This window comes from Symphalangus syndactylus, chromosome 1 (genome assembly GCF_028878055.3).
Source record: "Symphalangus syndactylus isolate Jambi chromosome 1, NHGRI_mSymSyn1-v2.1_pri, whole genome shotgun sequence".
Taxonomy (NCBI): Eukaryota; Metazoa; Chordata; class Mammalia; order Primates; family Hylobatidae; genus Symphalangus; species Symphalangus syndactylus.
The window spans coordinates 87123509-87144738 of NC_072423.2; the positions used below are offsets into that span (position 1 = coordinate 87123509).

At 36.3% G+C, this 21230-nt stretch overlaps 1 protein-coding gene across 2 annotated transcripts in view; it reads left to right on the plus strand.

Moving 5' to 3' along the window:
• The window catches only part of ZFP91 (ZFP91 zinc finger protein, atypical E3 ubiquitin ligase), a 42851-nt gene that overhangs the window by 15214 nt on the left and 6407 nt on the right, over window positions 1-21230 (plus strand). The window contains exons 3-9 of one of the 2 annotated variants that reach the window (XM_055259364.2): window positions 16038-16247; window positions 16501-16537; window positions 17549-17653; window positions 18197-18331; window positions 18945-18995; window positions 19428-19506; window positions 20923-21037. In XM_055259364.2, the coding sequence (XP_055115339.1) occupies window positions 16038-16247; window positions 16501-16537; window positions 17549-17653; window positions 18197-18331; window positions 18945-18995; window positions 19428-19506; window positions 20923-21037 (732 nt within the window). The remainder of the gene's footprint in view (window positions 1-16037; window positions 16248-16500; window positions 16538-17548; window positions 17654-18196; window positions 18332-18944; window positions 18996-19427; window positions 19507-20922; window positions 21038-21230) is intronic. The other variant, XM_055260091.2, reaches the window with a different exon arrangement.

The following is a 21230-nucleotide window of genomic DNA, read 5'->3' on the forward strand; positions in this document are numbered from 1 at the left end:
GTTCACCATATTTATTTAAGCTTAAATGTTGAGCTAAGTCTTAGCCATAGAGATCATTAAGTTAATGAGCACTAGTTTTAAGAGCTGTGCTTTCAGAGAAACCATCCTTTCACCTTCTCAAACTTATGTCTGAGCAAAGTCTTAATGTTTTTAAGAAGCAGAACTAATTCACCTAATGCCTATACTTTGAACGTTGATGACATTACTTTGATTCTATTTTTGTTTTGCTCCAAACTTTTAATATCTGCAGAAATTCTGTGAAAGCCTAATATTTTTTATCCTTTCTGTCAGTGCACCAGTGGCTGATGTCTGCTTTGAAATCAGTAAGCCAGGAAAAAACATGTGTAGATGGAGTAAACAGAGATGACTAGAATAAGAAAGAAAAATCTAGGCATTAATACACAGTGTTGATTTAAAAATGAGTAAACCATTTTGGAATGTAAACATTCTTAATTTCTTAAATACAATTTTAAAATCTCACTTATTTTCCGGTTTTTAATCACAATAAAATTTCTCTAGTTCTGTTTTGAAAGATAAGGAAATACAGCATGTGGCTTTAGGTTAAAATTCACTCATGGAATAATTCTTACAGGTGTTTCAGGTTGGTATGTTATATAAATGGGGCCCTCTTTTGGCACTTGAATCCAAGGCTGGGTGGAAATGAGCCAAATCTGGATTGAGCCCTTGCACTGGCGCTTTCTGTTTCTCGTTTATATGGTTAGGTGTGGTATAGTAGAAAGAATATAGACTTTGGACTTAGATATACCCGTGTTCAGTTCCCTCCGCAGCTTTTAATACGTGCACTTGGGAAAGTCAGTTACTTGGTTTCTTCATCTATGAAGTTAAGAATAATAAATACTTGATAGGGTTATAACTGATTTTTGAGAAATGAAAAAAATATATATTACCTGGCAGTTAGTTAATACTTAAGATTTATTAATTGCCCAGAAGAAATTTAAATACTTAAAGAGATATTTGAAGACCTTTACCTTTAGTATCTTCCCAGCTTATCAACTAACCACACCCTGTTTCACCCTACAATAAAATAATAGCATTGATTATGTTAGAATGGCCCTTTTAACTTAAAGTATTTTATCATGACCAAGTGGCTCTCATCTTTTGGAATTTGATGGTTTGACTTGTTATAATAGTTATCTCTGGCTGTAGGATTGAGATAAATCATATTTCATTGTCTGCTATCTAGAAGAATTAGAAGAAAACATTCCTGCCAGTAGTATCAATCTCTCTCTTTTTTTTTTTTTTTTTTTTTGGTTTTGAGACGGGGTCGTACTCTGTTGCCCAGGCTGGAATGCAGTGGTGCGATCTCAACTCATTGCAACGTCTGCCTCCTGGGTTCAAGCAGTTCTCTTGTCTTGACCTCCTGAGTAGCTGGGACTGGCGTGCGCCACCACGGGCCTGGCTAATTTTTGTATTTTTAGTAGAGACAGGGTTTCACCATGTTGGTGAGGCTGGTCTGGAACTCCTGACCTCAAGTGACCTACCCACCTCCGCCTCCCAAAGTGCTGGGTATGGGCTTGAGCCAGCACGCCTGGCCTAGCATTAATCTCTTACTGTCTCAATTCATAGTATAAACCACTCTTACTTCATACCTTCTTTCAAGAATTTTGGCCCTTGAACAACATGGTAGGATTAGGGGCACCACCTCCCCCTCACAAAAACCTGCATCTAACCTCCCAGAAACTTTACTAATAGCCTACCATTGACCAGAAGCTTTATCAATAACATAAAGTCAACTAATGCATATTTTATTTGTGTATTATATCCTGTATTATTACAGTAAAATAATCTGGAGAAAAAATGTTATTTAAAAAACCATAAGGAAGAGAATATATTTACTATTCATTAAGTGTAAGTGGATCATTATAAGGTCTTCGTCCTCTTCTTCACATTGAGTAGGCTAAGGAGGAGGAAGAAGAAGAGTCGTTACTCTTATCTCAGGGGGTGACAGAGGTAGAAGGAGTGGCAGGAACATTTCGCGTAACTTTACAGAAATACAATTTCTGCCTGACTTCTTTTTTGCTTTTTCGTTTCTCTACAATTGTTTTTACACTTTAACCATTTGCTTTAGTTTCAGGGCAGATATCATAGAAGGGTTCCTGTCATAAAAGGAAGTCAAAAGCAGTCTTGAATAATTGGAACCTTTCTGCCAGAATTTCTAAGTTTTTAATGTTAGTTTGTTTTCTGGCATTGCTTCTTATATGTTGTCTTTCTCATCATCTGGCACCTGTTCAAAAGCACTCATCTTCATCATGTCATCTTGTTAATTCCTCTTGTGTGGTGTCTGTTTGCACTTGACTTTATTCAAGATGCTTATTTTTAAACTCTTCACCATCACCACTCCACCACCACCTTTTTTTCTTTTTTCTTTTTTTTTGCCATATTCACAATCTCTTTCATGATTTCCTTGACTGGGTCTGCCATAAATCCTGTGAAGTCATGCACAACATCTGGACACAGTTTTCTCCAGCAGGAATTTTCTATAACGATGGCATCTTCAGTGGTGTAATCCTTCCTGACTTTCATAATGTTCTCTCTATTGGGATTTTCTTACATGGAGTTAACAGTTCTTTTCCATAGAATATTGTGTAATGAGACTTAAAGATTCTTATGACCCCCTAATTGGGAAGGTGAGTTAGAGACATTGTGTTTGGGGGGCAAGTAGACCACTTCAACACCTTTGATGTTAAACTTATGAAGTAGCCAGGGGCATTGTCCAATATCAAAAGAACCGTAAAAGGCAGTCCCTAACTGGCAAGGTACTTCCTCACTTCAGGGGCAAAGCATCAATGGAACCAATCTAGAAAATTAGTTCTTGTTTTCCTGACCTTTTTGTTGTACAACCAAAAGATTGTTGGTTTTTCTCTTCAAGGCTCAGGAGTTGGTAGCTTTATAGATAAAGGGCAGCCCTGATCATAAACCTAACTGCTTTTACGCAAAACAGTGGAGTTAGCCTATCCTTTCCTGCTTTAAATCTTGTTGCTTACTTCTCCTCCTTACTAATAAATGTCTTTTGTGGCATTTTTTTCTGGACTGGGGTAGTTTGCATTAAAAACTTAGGCAGATATCCTTCCTCAACTGTTTTCTCAACAGTGCCTGGGAACTTGTCTGCTGCCTCTTGGTCAGTAGAAGCTGTTTCTCCTATTATCTTGACATTTTTAAAGCCAAATCTCTTTCTGAAATTATCAAACCATTCTTTGCTGACATTAAATTCTTCACCTTTCTTTTGCTTTAAGTTGTCATATAATGACTTAGAGTCTGTAGGTATGCCTTTCTTATAGCAATTCTGTACCCACGTAAAAGCTGCATCTTGAATGTGAGATAAAAGTATTTTGCAAAAACTGCAAGACTTTTGCACCTGCTACTGTAGGTGCAGCAATGGCTTCACAAATTTCCTTTTCTTCAGTACTTTTTATGTTGGATTCATTTATCTTAAAATGATGAGCAACTGCAGCTACACACCTCAGCCTTCTATGCTTATCAAGCAATTCAACTTTTTCTTGTAATACCATAACTTTTCTCTGCTTCTTGGAAGCACTTCCAGTATCACTAGTGGCAACTCTTATGGGTCCCATAGTGTTAGTCAAGGTTTCAGGTATTGCTCTAAACATAGTGAAAAATGAGTTAGAACTGAGAGATACCACTTTTACTGTGACAGTAAATTCACTCAGGTGGTGATGATTATCCTCACGACATTTTAAGCAGATAGTTGAAACAGCTGAGCTCGCTGCAATAGCAACAGGAGACAGCTATGAAATTATTATGTACAGAGTTAATTTTATGCAGTTATTCAATAGAACATCTTTATGTTTCTTTACATTTCTCTGGACTTTGGATGATGCCATATATAGTTTAAGACTTTGTGAGTGTAAGTTGTGTTGAATTTTAACTTTTTATATTTGTGTATATTTTACAGTGATGTCATCAAACAGAGTAGTATCTGTAGTTTATGCATTCATGACATACCTTAATTTTTCAATATTTCTAGGCTACAGAGTTTGTCTGCAAGTTTTTTCAAATTGTCACAAATCTCCAAAAAATTTTCTTATATATTTTAAAAAACCTGCGTTATGAGTGGATCCATGCAGTTCAAAGCTTTGTTGTTCAAGGGTTAATTAACCCAAGGGTAGTTATATTCACTGTGCCTGCATGTTGCTCATGCAGTGACTAGCATGTTGTCTTCCTTTACCCAAGCTAGTATGGCTTTTTTCTCTTATTATTTATGTATCAAGGAACCTCCTTAAGGTTAACTGCTATTATAAGAAACAACTGGAAATTGTCTTTGAAGTACCACACGAAGAAACTTGGCTTGTTTCCTGTCTGTTGATGATTATTTATGCTAATGTATGGATTGTCCTTCAGTCGTCAATTTCTATTCCAGAAACCTGGCAGTACTTTTGTGCACGTGTGTGTGTGTGTGTGTGTGTGTTGAGGTGAAATTCACACAACAAAAAAGTAGTAAAAAATACTTGAAAGCATACAATTCAATGACATTTAGTACATTTACAGTGTTGTACAACCATCACTTCTATCTAATTCCAAACGTTTTCATCACCACCAACAAAGGAGACCCCTGTACCCATTAAAAGCAGTTATTCCCCCTTCCCTCCTGTTCAGCTGCAACAAACATTAATCTGCTTTGTCTCTATGGATTTACGTATTCTGGACATTATATGTAATTGGAATCACACAATATGTGACTTTTGTTTCTAGCATCTATCATATAGCGTATTTTTAAGGTTCACATTGTAACATGTTAAGACTTCATTCCTTTTTATGGCTGGATAAAAATTTTCGTTGTATGTATATATGACGTTGTGTTTATCCATTCACTGGTTAATGGATATTTGGGTTGTTTCCACAATTTGGGTACTGAGAATTGTGCTTCTATGAATATTCATAAGTAATAAGTATTTCTTTGAATAGCTGTTTTCAATTTTTGTTGTATGTATCTAGAAGTGGAATTGCTGGATCATATGGTAATTCTGTGTCTAAGTTTTTCTTAACATTTTTCTTAACACTGTTTTCTTAGGTTTTTCCATAACACTGTTTTCCTCATTAGCTGCCTCATTTTACATGTCCACTAGCAATAAACAATGGTTCTAATTTCTCTGCATTCTCACCAACACTTCTTATTTTCTTTTTTTATTATTTTTAGTAGCCATTGTAGTATGTGGGAAATGGTAATCTCATGTGATTTTGATTTGCATTTCGTTAATGACTGATGTTCCGTATTTTTTCAAGTACTTTTTTGGCCATTTGTATATCTCCGGAGAAATAATCTGTTCAGGTTCTTTGCCCATGTTTTAATTGGGTTGTTTCTCTTTTTGTTAAAATCCAAAGACTTTATATATTTTGGATATTAGACTTTTACCAGATATATGACTTGCAAATATATTCTCCCATTCTGTGGGGTTGTCTTCACTTCTATGCATTTTTTAGTGCTAGCTCCTGTGTTAAGGTCTTTGATCCATTTTGAGTTAATTTTTATATAAGGTGTAAGGTAGGAGTACAACATCATTTTTTGCATGTGGATATCCATTTGTCTTAGCACCATTTCTTGAAGAGACTGCTTTCCCCTACTGAATGGTCTTAGCCACCTTCTTAAAAATCAGTTGACCATAGATGTATAGATTTATATCTGGACCTTTAATTCAGTTAGTTGATTTAATTATTATTAGTCTTATGCCAGTAATACATTGTATTGATTACTGAAGCTTTGTAGTAAGTGTTGAAATTGAGAAGAAAAAAGTGCATCTTTAACTCTGTTTGTTTTCAAGATGGCTGTAACTAGTGTAGATCTCTTGCATTTTCCTGTGAACTTTAGGATTGTGTTGTCAATTTCTACCAAAAAGGAAGCTGGGGTTTTGATAAGAATTACATTTAATCTGTGGGTTTGTTTTCAGAGTATTGTCATCTTAACAATTTTTCAATATTTTATTCCTTTTTATTCTATTGTAAAGGTAATCATTTTCTTAATTTCCTTTTTGTTCATTGCTAATATACTTAAAACAATGAATGTTATGTGTTGGTCATATATTCTAGCACTTTGAATAAAGGTAATCATTTTCTCAATTTCCTTTTTGTTCATTGCTAATATGCTTAAAACAATGAATGTTATGTGTTGTTATTATATTCTGGCACTTTGAATTTGTATATGACCTTTAACAGTTTTCTTTTGTGAAAATTCTTTAGAATTTTCTATATGTAAGGTCTTTTCACCTGCAAATAGAGATACAGTTTTACTTCTTCGTTTTCACTTTGGGTGCCTCTTTTTTTTTTCTTGAGTAATTGCTTGGCTAGAACTTCCAGTACAGTGTTGAATGAAAGTGAAGAATGAGGGCATCCTTGTCTTGTTCCTGACCTTAGCAGGAGAACTTTGTCTTTTGCCACTGCATATGATGTGAGCTCTGGGGTTTTTGAAGGTGTTCTTACAGCCATCTTGAAAACAAACAGAGTTAAAGATGCACTTTTTTCTTCTCAATTTCAACACTTACTACAAGGCTTCAGTAATCAATACAGTGTATTACTGGCATAAGACTAATAATAATTAAATCAACTAACTGAATTAAAGGTCCAGATATAAATCTATATATCTATGGTCAACTGATTTTTAAGAAGGTGGCTAAGACCATTCAGTAGGGGAAAGCAGTCTCTTCAAGAAATGGTGCTAAGACAAATGGATATCCACATGCAAATGGGCTATCCCAGTTTTTTGTGTGTTCTTATCATGAAAGTTTAATTTTGTCAGGTTCTTTTTCTACATCAATTGAGATGATGGTGTGTTTTTCCCTCTCTTTATTAATGTGGCAGATTACGTATTTTTTTTATGTTGAACCACCCTCATAATCCTGGGACCTGTCTCAATTGATTATAGTGTTTAATCTTCTTAATATGATGCTGTATTTGGTTTGCAAGGGATATTGGCTTATGGTTTTTTGTGGTGTCTTTGTCTGGCTTTGGTGTGAGAATAATGCTGTGTTTATAAGGATGAGTTGGGAAGTGTTCCATCTTCTATTTGTTAAAAGAGTTTGAGAAAGACTGGAGTTAATTCTTTAAATGTGTGGTAGAATCCAACAGTGAAACCATCTAGAGGCTTCTGGCCTTTTTGTTGGGAGCTTTTTGTTTACTGACTCAGTTGTCTACTTGTTAAAGGTATGTTCATCTTTTCCATTTCTTGTTGAATTGTTTTTGGTAATTTGTGTGTGACTAAGAAGTTGTTGATTTCATCTATGTTATTTGTTGGCATACAATTGTTCATTGTGTTTTCCTATGTTTATTTTAGTGGTAGTGTCCCATTTTCATTTCTGGTTTTAGTAATTTGAGTCTTCTCTTATTAACCAAAAGTTTGTTGATTTTGTTATCTTGTCAAAGAACCAACTTAATTTACTTTATTCTGCGAGCTTTGGGTTTACTCTGCTCCTTTTTTCCTGGCTCTTATGGGTATGATATTAGGTTATTGATTCAGGCATGTGATTTTTTTTTTTATTTTAATGTAGGCATTTATATCTAGAAATTTTACTCTGAGAACTGCTTTCACTGCATCCCCTAGGTTTTGGGATATTTTGTTTTCATTTTCAGTCGTCGCTAAGTATTTTGTAATTTTCTTTGTGATTTATTCTTTGATCCATTGGTTTAACGGTGTGTTAATTTTCACGTATTTGTGAGTTTTCTAGTTTTCCTTCTGATACTGATTTCTAGTTTCATTCCATTGTGGCCAGAGAACCTACTTTATATGACTGCAGCCATTTGAAATTTATTGAGACTTTTCAATGTCTGTGATTTCCCCCCCCCGCCCCAAGTTGGAGTCTCGCTCTATCGCCCAGGCTGGAGTGCAGTGGTGTGATCTTGGCTCAATGCAACCTCTGCCTCCTGGGTTCAAGCAATTCTCCTGCCTCAGCCCCCTTGAGTAGCTGGAACTACAGGCACACGCCACCATGCCCGGCTAATTTTTGTATTCTTAGTAGAGACAGGGTTTCGCCATGTTGGCCAGGCTGGTCTCGAACTCCTGACCTCAGGTGATCTGCCTGCCTCAGCCTCCCAAAGTGTTGGAATTATAGGTGTGAGCCACTGTGCCCCGCCCAATGTCTGTTTTTTAATATTATGTCTAATTTTGTCTAATATGTCTAATTTTTTAATTTTGCTTGAGTTCTGTATTTCATTATCAAACTTCTGACTGGTGTTTGGTTCTGTTATTGAAAGTGGGGTACTGATGTCTCCATTTTTGTGATTGTGATATTACCTGTTTCTCTTCAATTCTGTAAATCTTTGCTATATATGTTATGCGTTGATCTATCTCGAGAGAGAGATGGGGGGAGAGGGAGAGAGTGCCTATGTTAGCTATGTATAGGTTTATGTTTATTATATTTTCTAGATTGATTGACCCTCTCATTAATGTATAATGTTCTTTGTGTTTTGTAACAATTGTTGAAGTGCATTTTGCCTGATACTAGTAGGGCCACCTTTACGAGTTGAATTGCTTTCCTCAAAAGATGTTGAAGTCTTAACTCAGGTACCTGTGAATGGAACATTGAGAAATAGGGTCTTTGTAGTAAATAGGCTTTTGTGGTAATTTGTTATGGCAGCCCTAGGAAACTAACACATTTTGGTATTGGAAGTGGGCTATAAAAAAGTACCTAAAAATGTTGGCATAGCTTTGGGATTGGGTAATGGATATTGGCTTTGAGTATTTTGAGGTGTGGCGCATGCCTCTAATCCCAGCTATACTAGGGAGGCTGAGGCAGGAGAATCGCTTGAACCTAGGAGGCTATGGTTGCGGTAAGCCAAGATTGCACCATTGCACTCCAGCCTGGGCAACAAGAGTGAAACTCTGTCTCAAAAAAAAAAAAAAAAAGTAAAGGAAAGAAAAAACAGCCTAGATTGCCTTGAAGAGATGGTCAACAGATATATGAGTGTTAAAGGCAGTCTGATGAGGCCTTAGAAGGAAATGATGAACATGTTACTGGACGGTGGAGAAAAGGTGATCCTTGTTATAAAGTTGCAGAGAACTTGACTGAATTGTGTTCTATCATTGGGTAAGCAATGAACTTCGGTATTTAGCTGAGTAGATTTACAGGCAACGTGTAGAAGCTATAGCCTTGTTTCTTCTCGCTTATATACTAATATGTGAGAGGAAAGATATAAATTGAGGAATGAATTGTTTAGCAAAAAGGAGCCAGCACTTGATAATTTGGAAATTTTTTAGTCTGTCCAGATAGTGTATTGTGGTACAGGACCAAGGCTATGACTGGACAGCTATTCTCTAAAGAGACTTGGTATATAACTTGTAGATCGAATCAGCCATCTCAGCAGTTCCCAGAATAGACATGCAATTTTTCAGGAAAGATCTGTGGAGGACCCTCATTTGGTGGCTTCGACCCTCTGAATTTCATGAAAGACTGACAAAGTTTTTGAGAATGTTGTGACAGCAGAAACACTGCCAGGCTGGCCTGAATGGGACAGAGGCAGAATGGAATTAAAGAAGAATGATGCTGAGGGTAGAGCCGCAAATGCTGGGTCCTGGGTGTATTAGACTTCTTGGGGCCACGATGGCAGGGCTATTTCCCCGGTGAGCTCAGAGTACAAACCATTATCCACAAAGGTGTATTCTTAGGCCTTAAAGTCTCATGCTTTTCGCTGGGTTTTGGACTAACCTGGGACCCCTGACCCTTTTTCCCCCCCCTTCTGTTTTCTTCCTTTTGATATGGAGATGTCTAATCTATAACTGTCCCACCATTGTTTTTTGGAATCAGCTCCACAGATGGAGAAGAATTTTGCTCTAGAGTGGACCATACCCCCAGTCTCATTCATAACTGATCTAGATGATGAGATTTGATCCCTTTTGAGTTGAGTTGATGATTTTTAGGTATTGTTTGGATTTAGACTTGATACTGGAATGGGTTAAGACTCTGGGAGGTTAAGATTAGGTGAATGTATTTTGCACATTGGAAGGACATAAATTTTAGGGAACCAGAAGGTGCAGACTACTACGGGTTGAATTTTATCCCTCCAAAAATGTGTTGAGGTCCTAGCCCTTAATACCTGTGAATATGAACTTATTTGGAAATAGGATCTTTGCAGATGTAATCAAGTTATGATGGAGTTATTCTGTATTAGAATGGGCCCTAATCCACTATGACTGATGTCCTTAAAAGAATAAGGATATCATACATGGGACAGAAGGAAATACCATGTGATGATGGAGATAGAATTGAAGTTAGCAGCTATAAGCCAAGTTGTTGACCACCACCAAAAGCTGGGAAGAGGCAAGGAATGATTCTTCTCAGAGTCTCAGAGGGAATGTGGTCAGTTATTGTGTTGATTTTGGACTTTTATCCTCCAGAAGTATGGGAGAATAGATTTCTGGGTTTTTTTGTTTTTTTTTTTTTTGAGACGGAGTCTCGCTCTGTCGCCCAGGCTGGAGTGCAGTGGCGCAATCTCCGCTCACTGCAAGCTCCGCCTCCCAGGTTCACGCCATTCTCCTGCCTCAGCCTCTCCGAGTAGCTGGGACTACAGGCGCCCGCCACCACGCCCGGCTAATTTTTTGTATTTTTAGTAGAGACGGGGTTTCACCGTGGTCTCGATCTCCTGACCTCGTGATCCGCCCACCTCGGCCTCCCAAAGTGCTGGGATTACAAGCGTGAGCCACCGCGCCCGGTCGATTTCTGTTGTTTTAAGACATCCCAGTTTGTTGTGATTTGGTAGAGCAGCCCTGGTAGACTAATACATTATTTCAGCTCTCTCTTGCTTACTATTCACATGTAATATCTTAATCCATTCTTTTACATTGAACCTGTTTGTGTCTTTGGACCTGAAGCAAACTTGTCCACTGTGGCCCGCAGTCTGAAGGCAGCTCAGGACAGCTTTGAATGTGTCTCAACACAAAATCGTAAACTTTCTTAACACATTATGATCTCTTTTTAAAATTTTTTTATCTCATCAGCTATCATTAGTGTATTTTATGTGTGGCCCAAGACATGTCATCTTCTTCCAGTGTGGCCCAGGGAAGCCAAAATATTGGACACCCAGGTCTAACGTGAGTTTCTTGTAGACAAACTGTAGATTGGTTGTATTTTTTGTTAATCCATTCTGCTAATATGTACCTTTTAATTCCACAGTTTATATATATTTAAATTACAGATAAGAATGGCCTGCCATTTTGCTTTGTATTTTCTACCTGTCTTAATATCTTTTATTTTGATCTTCATTTTCTTTTTATTTCCTTCTTTGTGTTGCAGATATATGGCAGTGTACCATTTTCTCTTTTCATTTTCTGTGTATTTTTATTTTCTTAGTGGTTACCTGGGGATTGCATTTAGTACTTTAAACTTTATCTAGTTTAATGCCAGTTTAGCTTCAGTAGTAAACATATCTCTGCTCTGTACTGTTCTGTGCCTCACCAGTTATGTTATTGTTGCAAAGTGTATGTTTTGATGTCAAATGCCCATTAACATAAATTTATAATTGCTATTTTATACATTTGTCTTTCAAATCATGTGGGGAGAAAAAGGAGTTACAAATCAAAAGTACAATATCATATTTTTGCCTTTGTAATTATCTTTGCCAGTGTTTTAATTTATGGCTTTCAGTGCTCTCTAGTGTCCTTTAATTTCATCTTAGAGGATTCCTCACAGCATTTTTTATAGGGCAGATCTGCTAGTGATAATCTGTTTTTGATTTTCTGGTAATGTCTTAATTTCATCTTCGTTTTTAAAGAATAGTTTGGGCAGCTGTAGAATTCTTGCTTGACGATTTTTTTTTTCTTTCATCACTTTGTTATCACACTGCCTTCTGACTTCCATGGGTTCTGATGAGAGGCTGTTAATCTTGTTGAGCATTCCTTATTGCTGATGAGTCACTTCTTGCTGTTTTTATGATTCTTTGTATTTGTCTTTCTACCAATTGTATAATGTGTCTGGGTGGGGATCTCTTTCATTTATCCTACTAGGAGTTAGGTAAAGTTCTTGTTTGTACAGACTTTATTCCCCAATAGTTTTTCAAATGTTCTTTCTGTTCATTTTCTCCTCTCCTTCTGCAAATCTTATTATGCATCTGTTGGCATGCTTAATTGTTGTCTAAACGATCTCTTAGGCTTTATTTTTCTTTATTCTTTTTTTCTTTACATTCTTTATACTAGATCATCTCTGTTGGCCTAGCTTAAAGTTCACTGATTCTTCTTTTTCAAGTCTGTGGTGAATTTTTTATTTCAGTTATTATACTTCCCAGCTCCAGAATTTTTTTCCCTTAGTTCCTTTTTTTTTTTTTTTTTTTTTGAGATGGAGTTTCGCTCTTGTCGCCTATGCTGGAGTGCAATGGTGTTATCTCGGCTCACTGCAACCTCCACCTCCTGGGTTCAAGTGATTCTCCTACCTCAGCCTCCCAAGTAGTTGGGAATACAGGGATGCACTGCTACAAGCAGCCCAGCTAATTCTTGTATTTTTAGTAGAGATGGGGTTTTGCCACGTTGGCTAGGCTGGTTTCAAACCCCTGACCTCAGGTGATCCGCCCACCTTGGTCTCCCAGAGTGCTGGGATTACAGGTGCAAGCCACTGTACCCAGCCTCTCTTGGTTCCTTTTTATAGTTATCTTTTTATTGATATTCTGTATTTGTTGAGACATATTTTTTCTGATTTCCTTTAGTACTTTGTCAGTGATTTTCTTTAGCTCTGATTTTCTTTAGTTCTTTAAACATTTTTTTTGTACAACTTTTATTTTAGATTCGGGGGTACATGTGCAGGTTTGCTACTGGGGCATATTGTATGATATGAAATTTAGGATACAAATGATCCCATCACGCAGGTACTAAGCATAGTACCCGGTAGTTTTTTGACCTCCCCCCAATAATCTCCAGTTTCTGTTGTTGCCATCTTTATGTCCATGAGTACCTAATGTTTAGCTCCTACTTCGGTCTCTGTGGTCTCTAAAGGTTCTGGTCCTTTTGCTTATATTCATCAAGTGATTTGACAGATTTCCTTAAATGTCTTTACTTACCTTTTTCTTGATTCAGTGCTCCCTTGGCTTTTATAACCTTTAACTATTGTCAAGAGTTTCCACAAAGTTGATTCTGACAGTTTTTGTTCATGATGTGTTTATTTCTGTGGAGGGACATTTTTGCTGTCATCTCTGACAGTGTTTTTTGTTTTAAGACTAGATGTTTAGGGGACGGGAGCAGTAGTATTCAATAAGATAGGCTATTATGCCTTATTCATAATGGTAAGCTATTGTTATCAAATTGACATCATTTATCCAATGAGTAAAATCCACAGTATCGGAGGTTGTGGGCATACCATCCTTTCATCATGAAGAAGAAAGGAGCTTTGTTGAGGACAGGAGGTTATGGAGTGGGTTCAAAGTCCAACTCGGTACAGTTGGGTTAAGGAAAAAATAGATGTTTCTATTATTAAATGTTGTAATACTTCATAGGTGGTATTGAATTGTTCTTTTTGATGAAATTGTTTTAAAAGTAGTCATGACCTATATGTAGAAGTCCTTCATTATTAATCTCAGAATATGATTTCTAAATCTAGGTGTCCTTAGCTAACCTTGTGATTTTGAATAAGCTGCTTCTTTGGTCTTCCAGATACTTTATGGGTAAAACGTAATGGATTGTGCTTAGACTGAATGGCCTTTGAGGTATTTTCACCTATATTAATGTTTTATTTTTTATTTTTTCTATTAGAATAGCTCAGATAGGAGGGTGATGCAATAATGAATGGAAAAGACAGCTGAAAGGAAATGCACAACTGATTTTGATGGTTGTTTGGAACTGTTCGCACTGCTGTTTATCTCTGTTTCAAACTAATTTCATTACTTCAGTATATTGTCATAAAACTTTCAGTGTAATTAAAGCTAAAATAGCCTATAGTCACCATATTGCTCCATAGTAAACTATTTTTCAATGTTAAGCAAAAATGTTGCCCTACTGTATATATAGTTTTGTGTCTTTTTTATACATTTAACAATATTTTTGCTGATAATTCCATGTCATTTTTAACATAAACCTACCTCTATATAGTATTCCATCATAGTAAGGTATCATGGTTTATTTAAGCACTTTATCTTTGACAGAGGGTTAGGTTGTTTCTGTTCTTTGCTATTATAAACATGCTACAGTTAACCTCCATGTGGTAGTTTATATTTCTAGGGCATATACTTAAAGGTGAAATTACTACACATATTTTTGGACCTTCCTTGGAAGTAGCCAGTACTTACGAATTTCTTCTATCTTCTTCCAGAAATGTTATTATAGTATGTAAGATATATATATATATACACACACACACACACACATACTGTAATGACTAATGTATAGCACTGTTTTTAAGTAGTAGAAGAGTAGAAAACTAAACATTCAAAGGGGGATTGGTTTCATAAGTTATATATTTGTGTGTATATATGTATCTCTTACATATGTACACAATTATTTGTGAAACCAATCCCTCTTTGAATGTTTAGTTTTCTACTCTTCTACTACTTAAAAACAGTGCTATACGTTAGTCATTTATAAATATGATTGTAATTTTGTAGGATAAATTTCTAGTAGTTGAACGTCATGTGGAAGGGTATATACATTTATAATTTTGATGTATATTGTCAAATTGGTCTGCCTGGAGGTTTTGCTAATACATTATCATATGTGTGTTAGAGTACCTGTTTTCCCACAGTCTTGACAATACATTATGTTGTCAAGTATGATCATCCCTAATATGATACATGAAAAATGGTGTCATGCTATCGTTTTGAGTCTGTTGTTCTGAGTGGATTGAGCTTTGAGCTTTTGTTTTTGTTTTTTCGTTCCTGTTTTTCTTTTCTTTTTTGGAATGGAGTCTTGCTCTTTTGCCGAGGCTGGAGTGCAGTGGCGCAGTCTCAGCTCACTGCAACCTCCGCCTCCCGGGTTCAAGTGATTCTCCTGCCTCAGCCTCCCCAGTAGCTGGGATTGCAGGTATGCACCACCACGCCTGGCTAATTTTTGTATTTTTAGTGGAGACGGGGTTTCACCATGTTGGCCAGGCTGGTCACAAATGCCTGACCTTGTGATCTGCCCACCTTGGCCACTCAAAGTGCTGAGATTACAGGTGTGAGCCACTGCGTCCGGCCTGTTAGTTCCTATTTTTCTATTGGGTTATTAGAATTTGTTTATGGTTGATTTTTGCCATGTGGAAAATTGTTTTTATGTGTATCTTATGACCTGAAATTTTATTACTGGGCCTTTCCCATTCTAAGTTTATTAAAGAATCTTCTATTGTTAAAAATGGGCTCACTTCTAATGTACTTTTTTTTATATAGGTCTGAGTAATTAGCTACTCCAGGTATGAAAGCCAGTTTCTGAGATTAACTTTTTATTAGTTACTACTCAAGAGAGGATGACCTACCGTAATTCATTCACCCTTAAAACATGACAAAATACAGGATAACAATAACAGATTTTGTGTGTGCTCCTGTACACAGTGTCTTATAGGACAACTGAAACAGAATAGCACCAGAGCTGGACTTTACCATTCAGTTGCTCTATAGATTAGTTCAAATTTATAGTGTAGTTCTAAGAAAAACTCTTGATTAGAGTGAAAAGTACTCTTGTTAGGAATTCCTCTTTAGTAGTTTGTTATAGACTTGTTTGGTTGTAAATAACATCTAGATCTATGGTTCTTTCTTTTGGGTGCCTCTGTAGTTCTGGTCATCTTTTTGGGACTAATTTAGTTTCTTTTAACTTAGATCTAAAAGGTAGAATTTCATGAATCCAATTACTTAAGTGTATTTTGCATAGTTAGCATTGCATTTTTTAGAAGATAAGGCAGTATAAAATTACTACTTTGCAACATGAAGTAATTTCTTTAGCATGATGACATTAAGGATAAGTTTTATCTCATTTTCTTTTTTTTAGTATTTCAATAAAAGTCTTCGGTTTTTTTTCCTTTGAGAATATTTAATTTATCTTCAACTGTATTTACAATTAGTAGATATATAGGGTTGGTTATTGGTTAACTGTAAACTTAAAGAGAATGGTATGTCTTTTTATTTAGATCCCAAGGAAGAAAAAGAGGAAGAAGACGATTCTGCCCTCCCTCAGGAAGTTTCCATTGCTGCATCTAGACCTAGCCGGGGCTGGCGTAGTAGTAGGACATCTGTTTCTCGCCATCGTGATACAGAGAACACCCGAAGCTCTCGGTCCAAGACCGGTTCATTGCAGCTCATTTGCAAGTCAGAACCAAATACAGACCAACTTGATTATGGTACAGTACAACTAGAATATGGCTGTTTACTAATTAGTTGCTGTTACATTATAAATGTAATGTTGAACATTTGCCTTAACAGCTTAACTGTCAGGGGCAGGTGTGATGGTGTAGGTAGTATTTCTTTGAACGGTTTGCAGATATTCTGCTTTTGTGTAATTACCCCATGCAGTAATTTGATTTGCATTTCTTGACTGCAGAGAGAAAATATATCTACACTAATAAAATTTTGTTTTTTGCCTTGTTTTTCTAGATGTTGGAGAAGAGCATCGGTCTCCAGGTGGCATTAGGTAAAAAAACATTAATATTTCATTTTTAAACCTTTGGGGACATAGCATAGTCACAGTAAATCATTCAGAAGTTGCTTCCATTTGAAATTATTTTGAGCTGTGAGAGAAATTAACTTCAGTTTTGATACTGCATTTAGATTCCATGTTGAGCTTGATTAGAACTTAAACCATGTAATCTACTTACATAGCTTAGAAATCATGTCTTGAGCATCTTCTGTGTTTGGACTTATTCCATGGTAGGCACTAATGTGAAATATGGGTGTTTTTGGCCAAGGTTTTTTTTTTTTTTTTTTTTTTTAATTATACTTTAGGGTTTTAGGGTACATGTGCACAGTGTGCAGTTTGTTACATATGTATCCATGTGCCATGTTGATTTCCTGCACCCATTAACTCGTCATTTAGCATTAGGTGTATCTCCTAATGCTGTCCCTCCCCCCTCCCCCCACCCCACAACAGTCCCCGGAGTGTGATGTTCCCCTTCCTGTGTCCATGAGTTCTCATTGTTCAATTCCCACCTATGAGTGAGAACATGCGGTGTTTGGTTTTTTGTCCTTGCGATAGTTTACTGAGAACGATGTTTTCCAGTTTCATCCATGGCCCTACAAAGGACACGAACTCATCATTTTTTATGGCTGCATAGTATTCCATGGTGTATATGTGTTTGGCCAAGGTTTTGAGATTTTATTGGAATCTTTTGTGTTGTGATTTATCTGTTAATAGGTCTTTTGATATAGCAGATCACCAGACAGTATTACAAAGTCAGTTGTTTCTTAACTTTTAATGCCATTGAGTTGTCATCACCCTGTCTTTATCTAGGATTTATGTCTTTTTAGTTTCAGTCATTATTCTTTGTGATAAAGCAGCTAGATTTCAGTCCAGTTAGGTCATTAGGATGAAAATGCTAGATGACTTTATCAGTTTTTGGCTACCTCTTAAAAAATTACCAAATAAAATCCCCTCAGACATGATCCCTACAACCAGAATGTCTCATTTCTATTTACTTATTTTTAGTAGTGAAGAGGAAGAGGAGGAGGAAGAAGAGATGTTAATCAGTGAAGAGGAGATACCATTCAAAGATGACCCAAGAGATGAGACCTACAAACCCCACTTAGAAAGGCATGTCTCAGATTTTACTGCAGACATGTCAATGAAATATAAGTAGGAAAGCACTGTTGCATGCTTTTGTCTATTGCCCAACTAATGGGTGTAGAATTAATGTTAAATGAGTAATTAATTATGCACTTCTTTTGTAAGTCTAACACCTTACCATACTCTGATAATAATCCTCTCTCCCATTTGTAGAACTTTATTTTGATTATATACAAGTTTTTATGAGTCTGCATGTTTTATCTCAACAAAGTATCATGAATTGCGTGAATACTTAGAATTTTTTAACTTATTGTCTTGTTTCTCTTTACAATTATAGTGAGATTTGATTTACAGGCATCTTTAGTCTGGGGAGGGTTCATTCCATGAGCAACATATACATATATTTGGATCATTACTACACATGTGAGGATGATTGGTAGGAAATCACATTCATGAACTGAGGAGAATAGTTTTATAACAAATCAATGATAACTCTAAGCTTTAATTTGTTGTCATAGTCTTCCTTGAAAAGATCTTTTGTCTAGTATTGAAATCCATTTGTGTTTTCAGGGAAACCCCAAAGCCACGGAGAAAATCAGGGAAGGTAAAAGAAGAGAAGGAGAAGAAGGAAATTAAAGTGGAAGTAGAGGTGGAGGTGAAAGAAGAGGAGAATGAAATTAGAGAGGATGAGGAACCTCCGAGGAAGTGAGTAGGCAATTATTATTAAAAATGGAAATCTAACAGATTTTGAAACAACCAGTGGAAAAAAGAGTGGGAGTGTGAGGAAGGATGTTGACATGTACATGCTTCAAAATATGTATTTTTTAACTTAAAAAAATTTGGCCTCAAGCAGCTGACAATTTCACTGGAGAGACTCTGAGTAAAAAAATGTTTAGGTTTTTTAGTTCTATTGCAAGGAGAAGGTATTTTTTATTCTTAGTGTTTTTAGTTGATACATGGTAGCAACTCTAAAAGTAATACATTGAGATTCATCTAAGTCTTTCATAGTATTGCATAGTTTATGGAAGGTATATATTTAATCTGTCTTACAGACTGATTTGAAAGTGAAATTACTTCAGTGTAAAATTACTTGCTTGATTTGCCAGATATGTCTTTGACTTTACGTATTCTTGGTTATCCTTTGTCACTTGTTCTTTGGCCGTGTGTGTGCGTGTGTGTGTGTGTGTGTGTGTGTGTGTGTGTGTGTGTGTGTGTGTGTTTGTGTCTTCAGAGTGTGTGTGTGTGTGTCTTCAGCCAGCCTTCACTGTGTAAGTTTTGATTCAGAATATGTCTGCTGTTACCCTGTCTTCAATTATAGGAGAGGAAGAAGACGAAAAGATGACAAAAGTCCACGTTTACCCAAAAGGAGGTGAGGAATTTTTACCTTTACTGTTTTACACCTTAATCCAATACCAGGCACTTTACTCACACATGTAGACTTCATGATAATCCTGCAGGAATGGCTATTTAAAAATTTCACAAAAGCAACTTCACTAATATCCTAGATGCACAGGTGTTATGATCTATTTTCATTGTAAGATCTTGAAATTTCTAACAATCTTAATACTTTACCTTTGGGGGGTTATTAGTTTATTTGTGTTACTTTTTAATTCTGTCAAATATTTACTAGTTCTTGGTTACTTCTAATACAAATTCTGTGTAATCTGTATAGTAGTAAAGAGATTTTAATTCTTCCTACTATAAAATAGCTATTCCCGATAGCACAGTTTGAGTCAGAGGCCACTGTGCAGAGTGCCACTTCTTTTTTTTTGCTAACTTTTCTTCTGCATTTTGATAATAGAAAAAAGCCTCCAATCCAATATGTCCGTTGTGAGATGGAAGGATGTGGAACTGTCCTTGCCCACCCTCGCTATTTGCAGGTCAGTGAAGTTGTTATATAAGAGCCTTTCGGGTTGTGTTCCATTACTTGTTCTTGCACCACGAGACTTTAATTTGTTGGCTTGTGTAGGCTTTATCGTTGACATATAATGTCAAGAAAAGTCTTTCTTTAAACGTAAAATGACTTTAACCCATTTATGCCTAGTGTTCCATTATTAGAACACTAAGCTTGGGCAAGTTATTTATATCCTACAGCTCAGGGTCATCACCAAGGTCTGATTTTTCACAAAAAAAAAAAAAAAAAATTTGCAACCTCCAGCATAAATGGGTTAATCGTTATTAGTCCATTTCTGCTACTATAATAGAGTACCTGAGACTGGGTAATTTACAAAGAACATACATTTATTTATTAGCTTGTGGTTCTGGAGACTGGAAAGTCCAAAAGCATGGTGCCCACATCTCACAAGGGCCTTTTAACTGTGTCAGCCCATGGTAGAAGGGCAAGAATGGGCTGAACTTGCTTTTGTAACGAATCTACTCCAATGATAATATCAACCCATTTATATAAAGGTAGAGCCCTTAAGACCTAAGCACCTCCCATTAGGTCCCACCTTCCAACACTATCACATTAGGGATTAAGTTTCCAACACATGAACTGTGGTGAACACATCCAAACTCATAGTACCTTCTGTTTAAAAAAAAAAAAAAAGGTGACTAAGAATCTGAACCCAAATAGAGGACTTTCCTTGGAATCCTTCAATATTACGGTAATTCCCAATGTGGTGTAACTACAGAGTAACAGATTTTATTTTAAAGTGATTTAGAAAAAAAGTAAAATTAGAACTCAAACCTGTGATTTCTTGGATACTGTGTAGAATGAATAAAAGACTTTTAGTTGAGGTTTTGTTTTTATTTTTCTTGAGTAGATTATTATTATTATTTTTGATGAGTAAAGGTACCACTTATATTTGGGTTCGGCAGGAAACATGAAAGTGAAATACTGCTTAGGAAATACCTGTTTGATCTTCAGCAGCAAATATGACACTAAGGCCTTACTTCTGGATTGTGGTTCAGTTATAACAATAGCTGCTCCTTCTCTGCTGTGTGCCATTTGCTGCTCTAAAGCACAGTACAATACATAATCTCTTATCCCCATAACAACACTTTGAGATAGTTATTGTTATCTTCATTTTACAAATGAGAACTGGAGCTTGAAATATTTGTCTCCTAAGATTACAAAGGCTAGTGAATGACAGACCCAAATTGGAAACCAGGTCTATATATTTCCATAGCCTATGTTCTTAGCCACTTTATTATACTCCCTCACTATCCATGTGTGAAATCTAAGTATTTGGTTTTCCTTCAGTACTTTTGACTTAGCAAAGACAAGTACTTTCAGGAAGCCTTAAGTTTTTTTTTTTTTTTTTTTTCCACCCCTTTCGCTTTCTCTGTTTTAGCACCACATTAAATACCAGCATTTGCTGAAGAAGAAATATGTATGTCCCCATCCCTCCTGTGGACGACTCTTCAGGCTCCAGAAGCAACTTCTGCGACATGCCAAACATCATACAGGTACTTTTAAAATGTGTTTATCAAGTAGGTAATTGCACTGTGCTTTAGTTTTGCATGTTGGTAATAATAACGTTTTTCTAACATAAATCTTAAAAGATTCTATAGTCAAGTGCGGGGAAAAGGTGTGAAAATAAAATCTAGTAAGACAAATTTTACAAGGGATGGACAGACTAGGACTTCTAAATTTTTATCC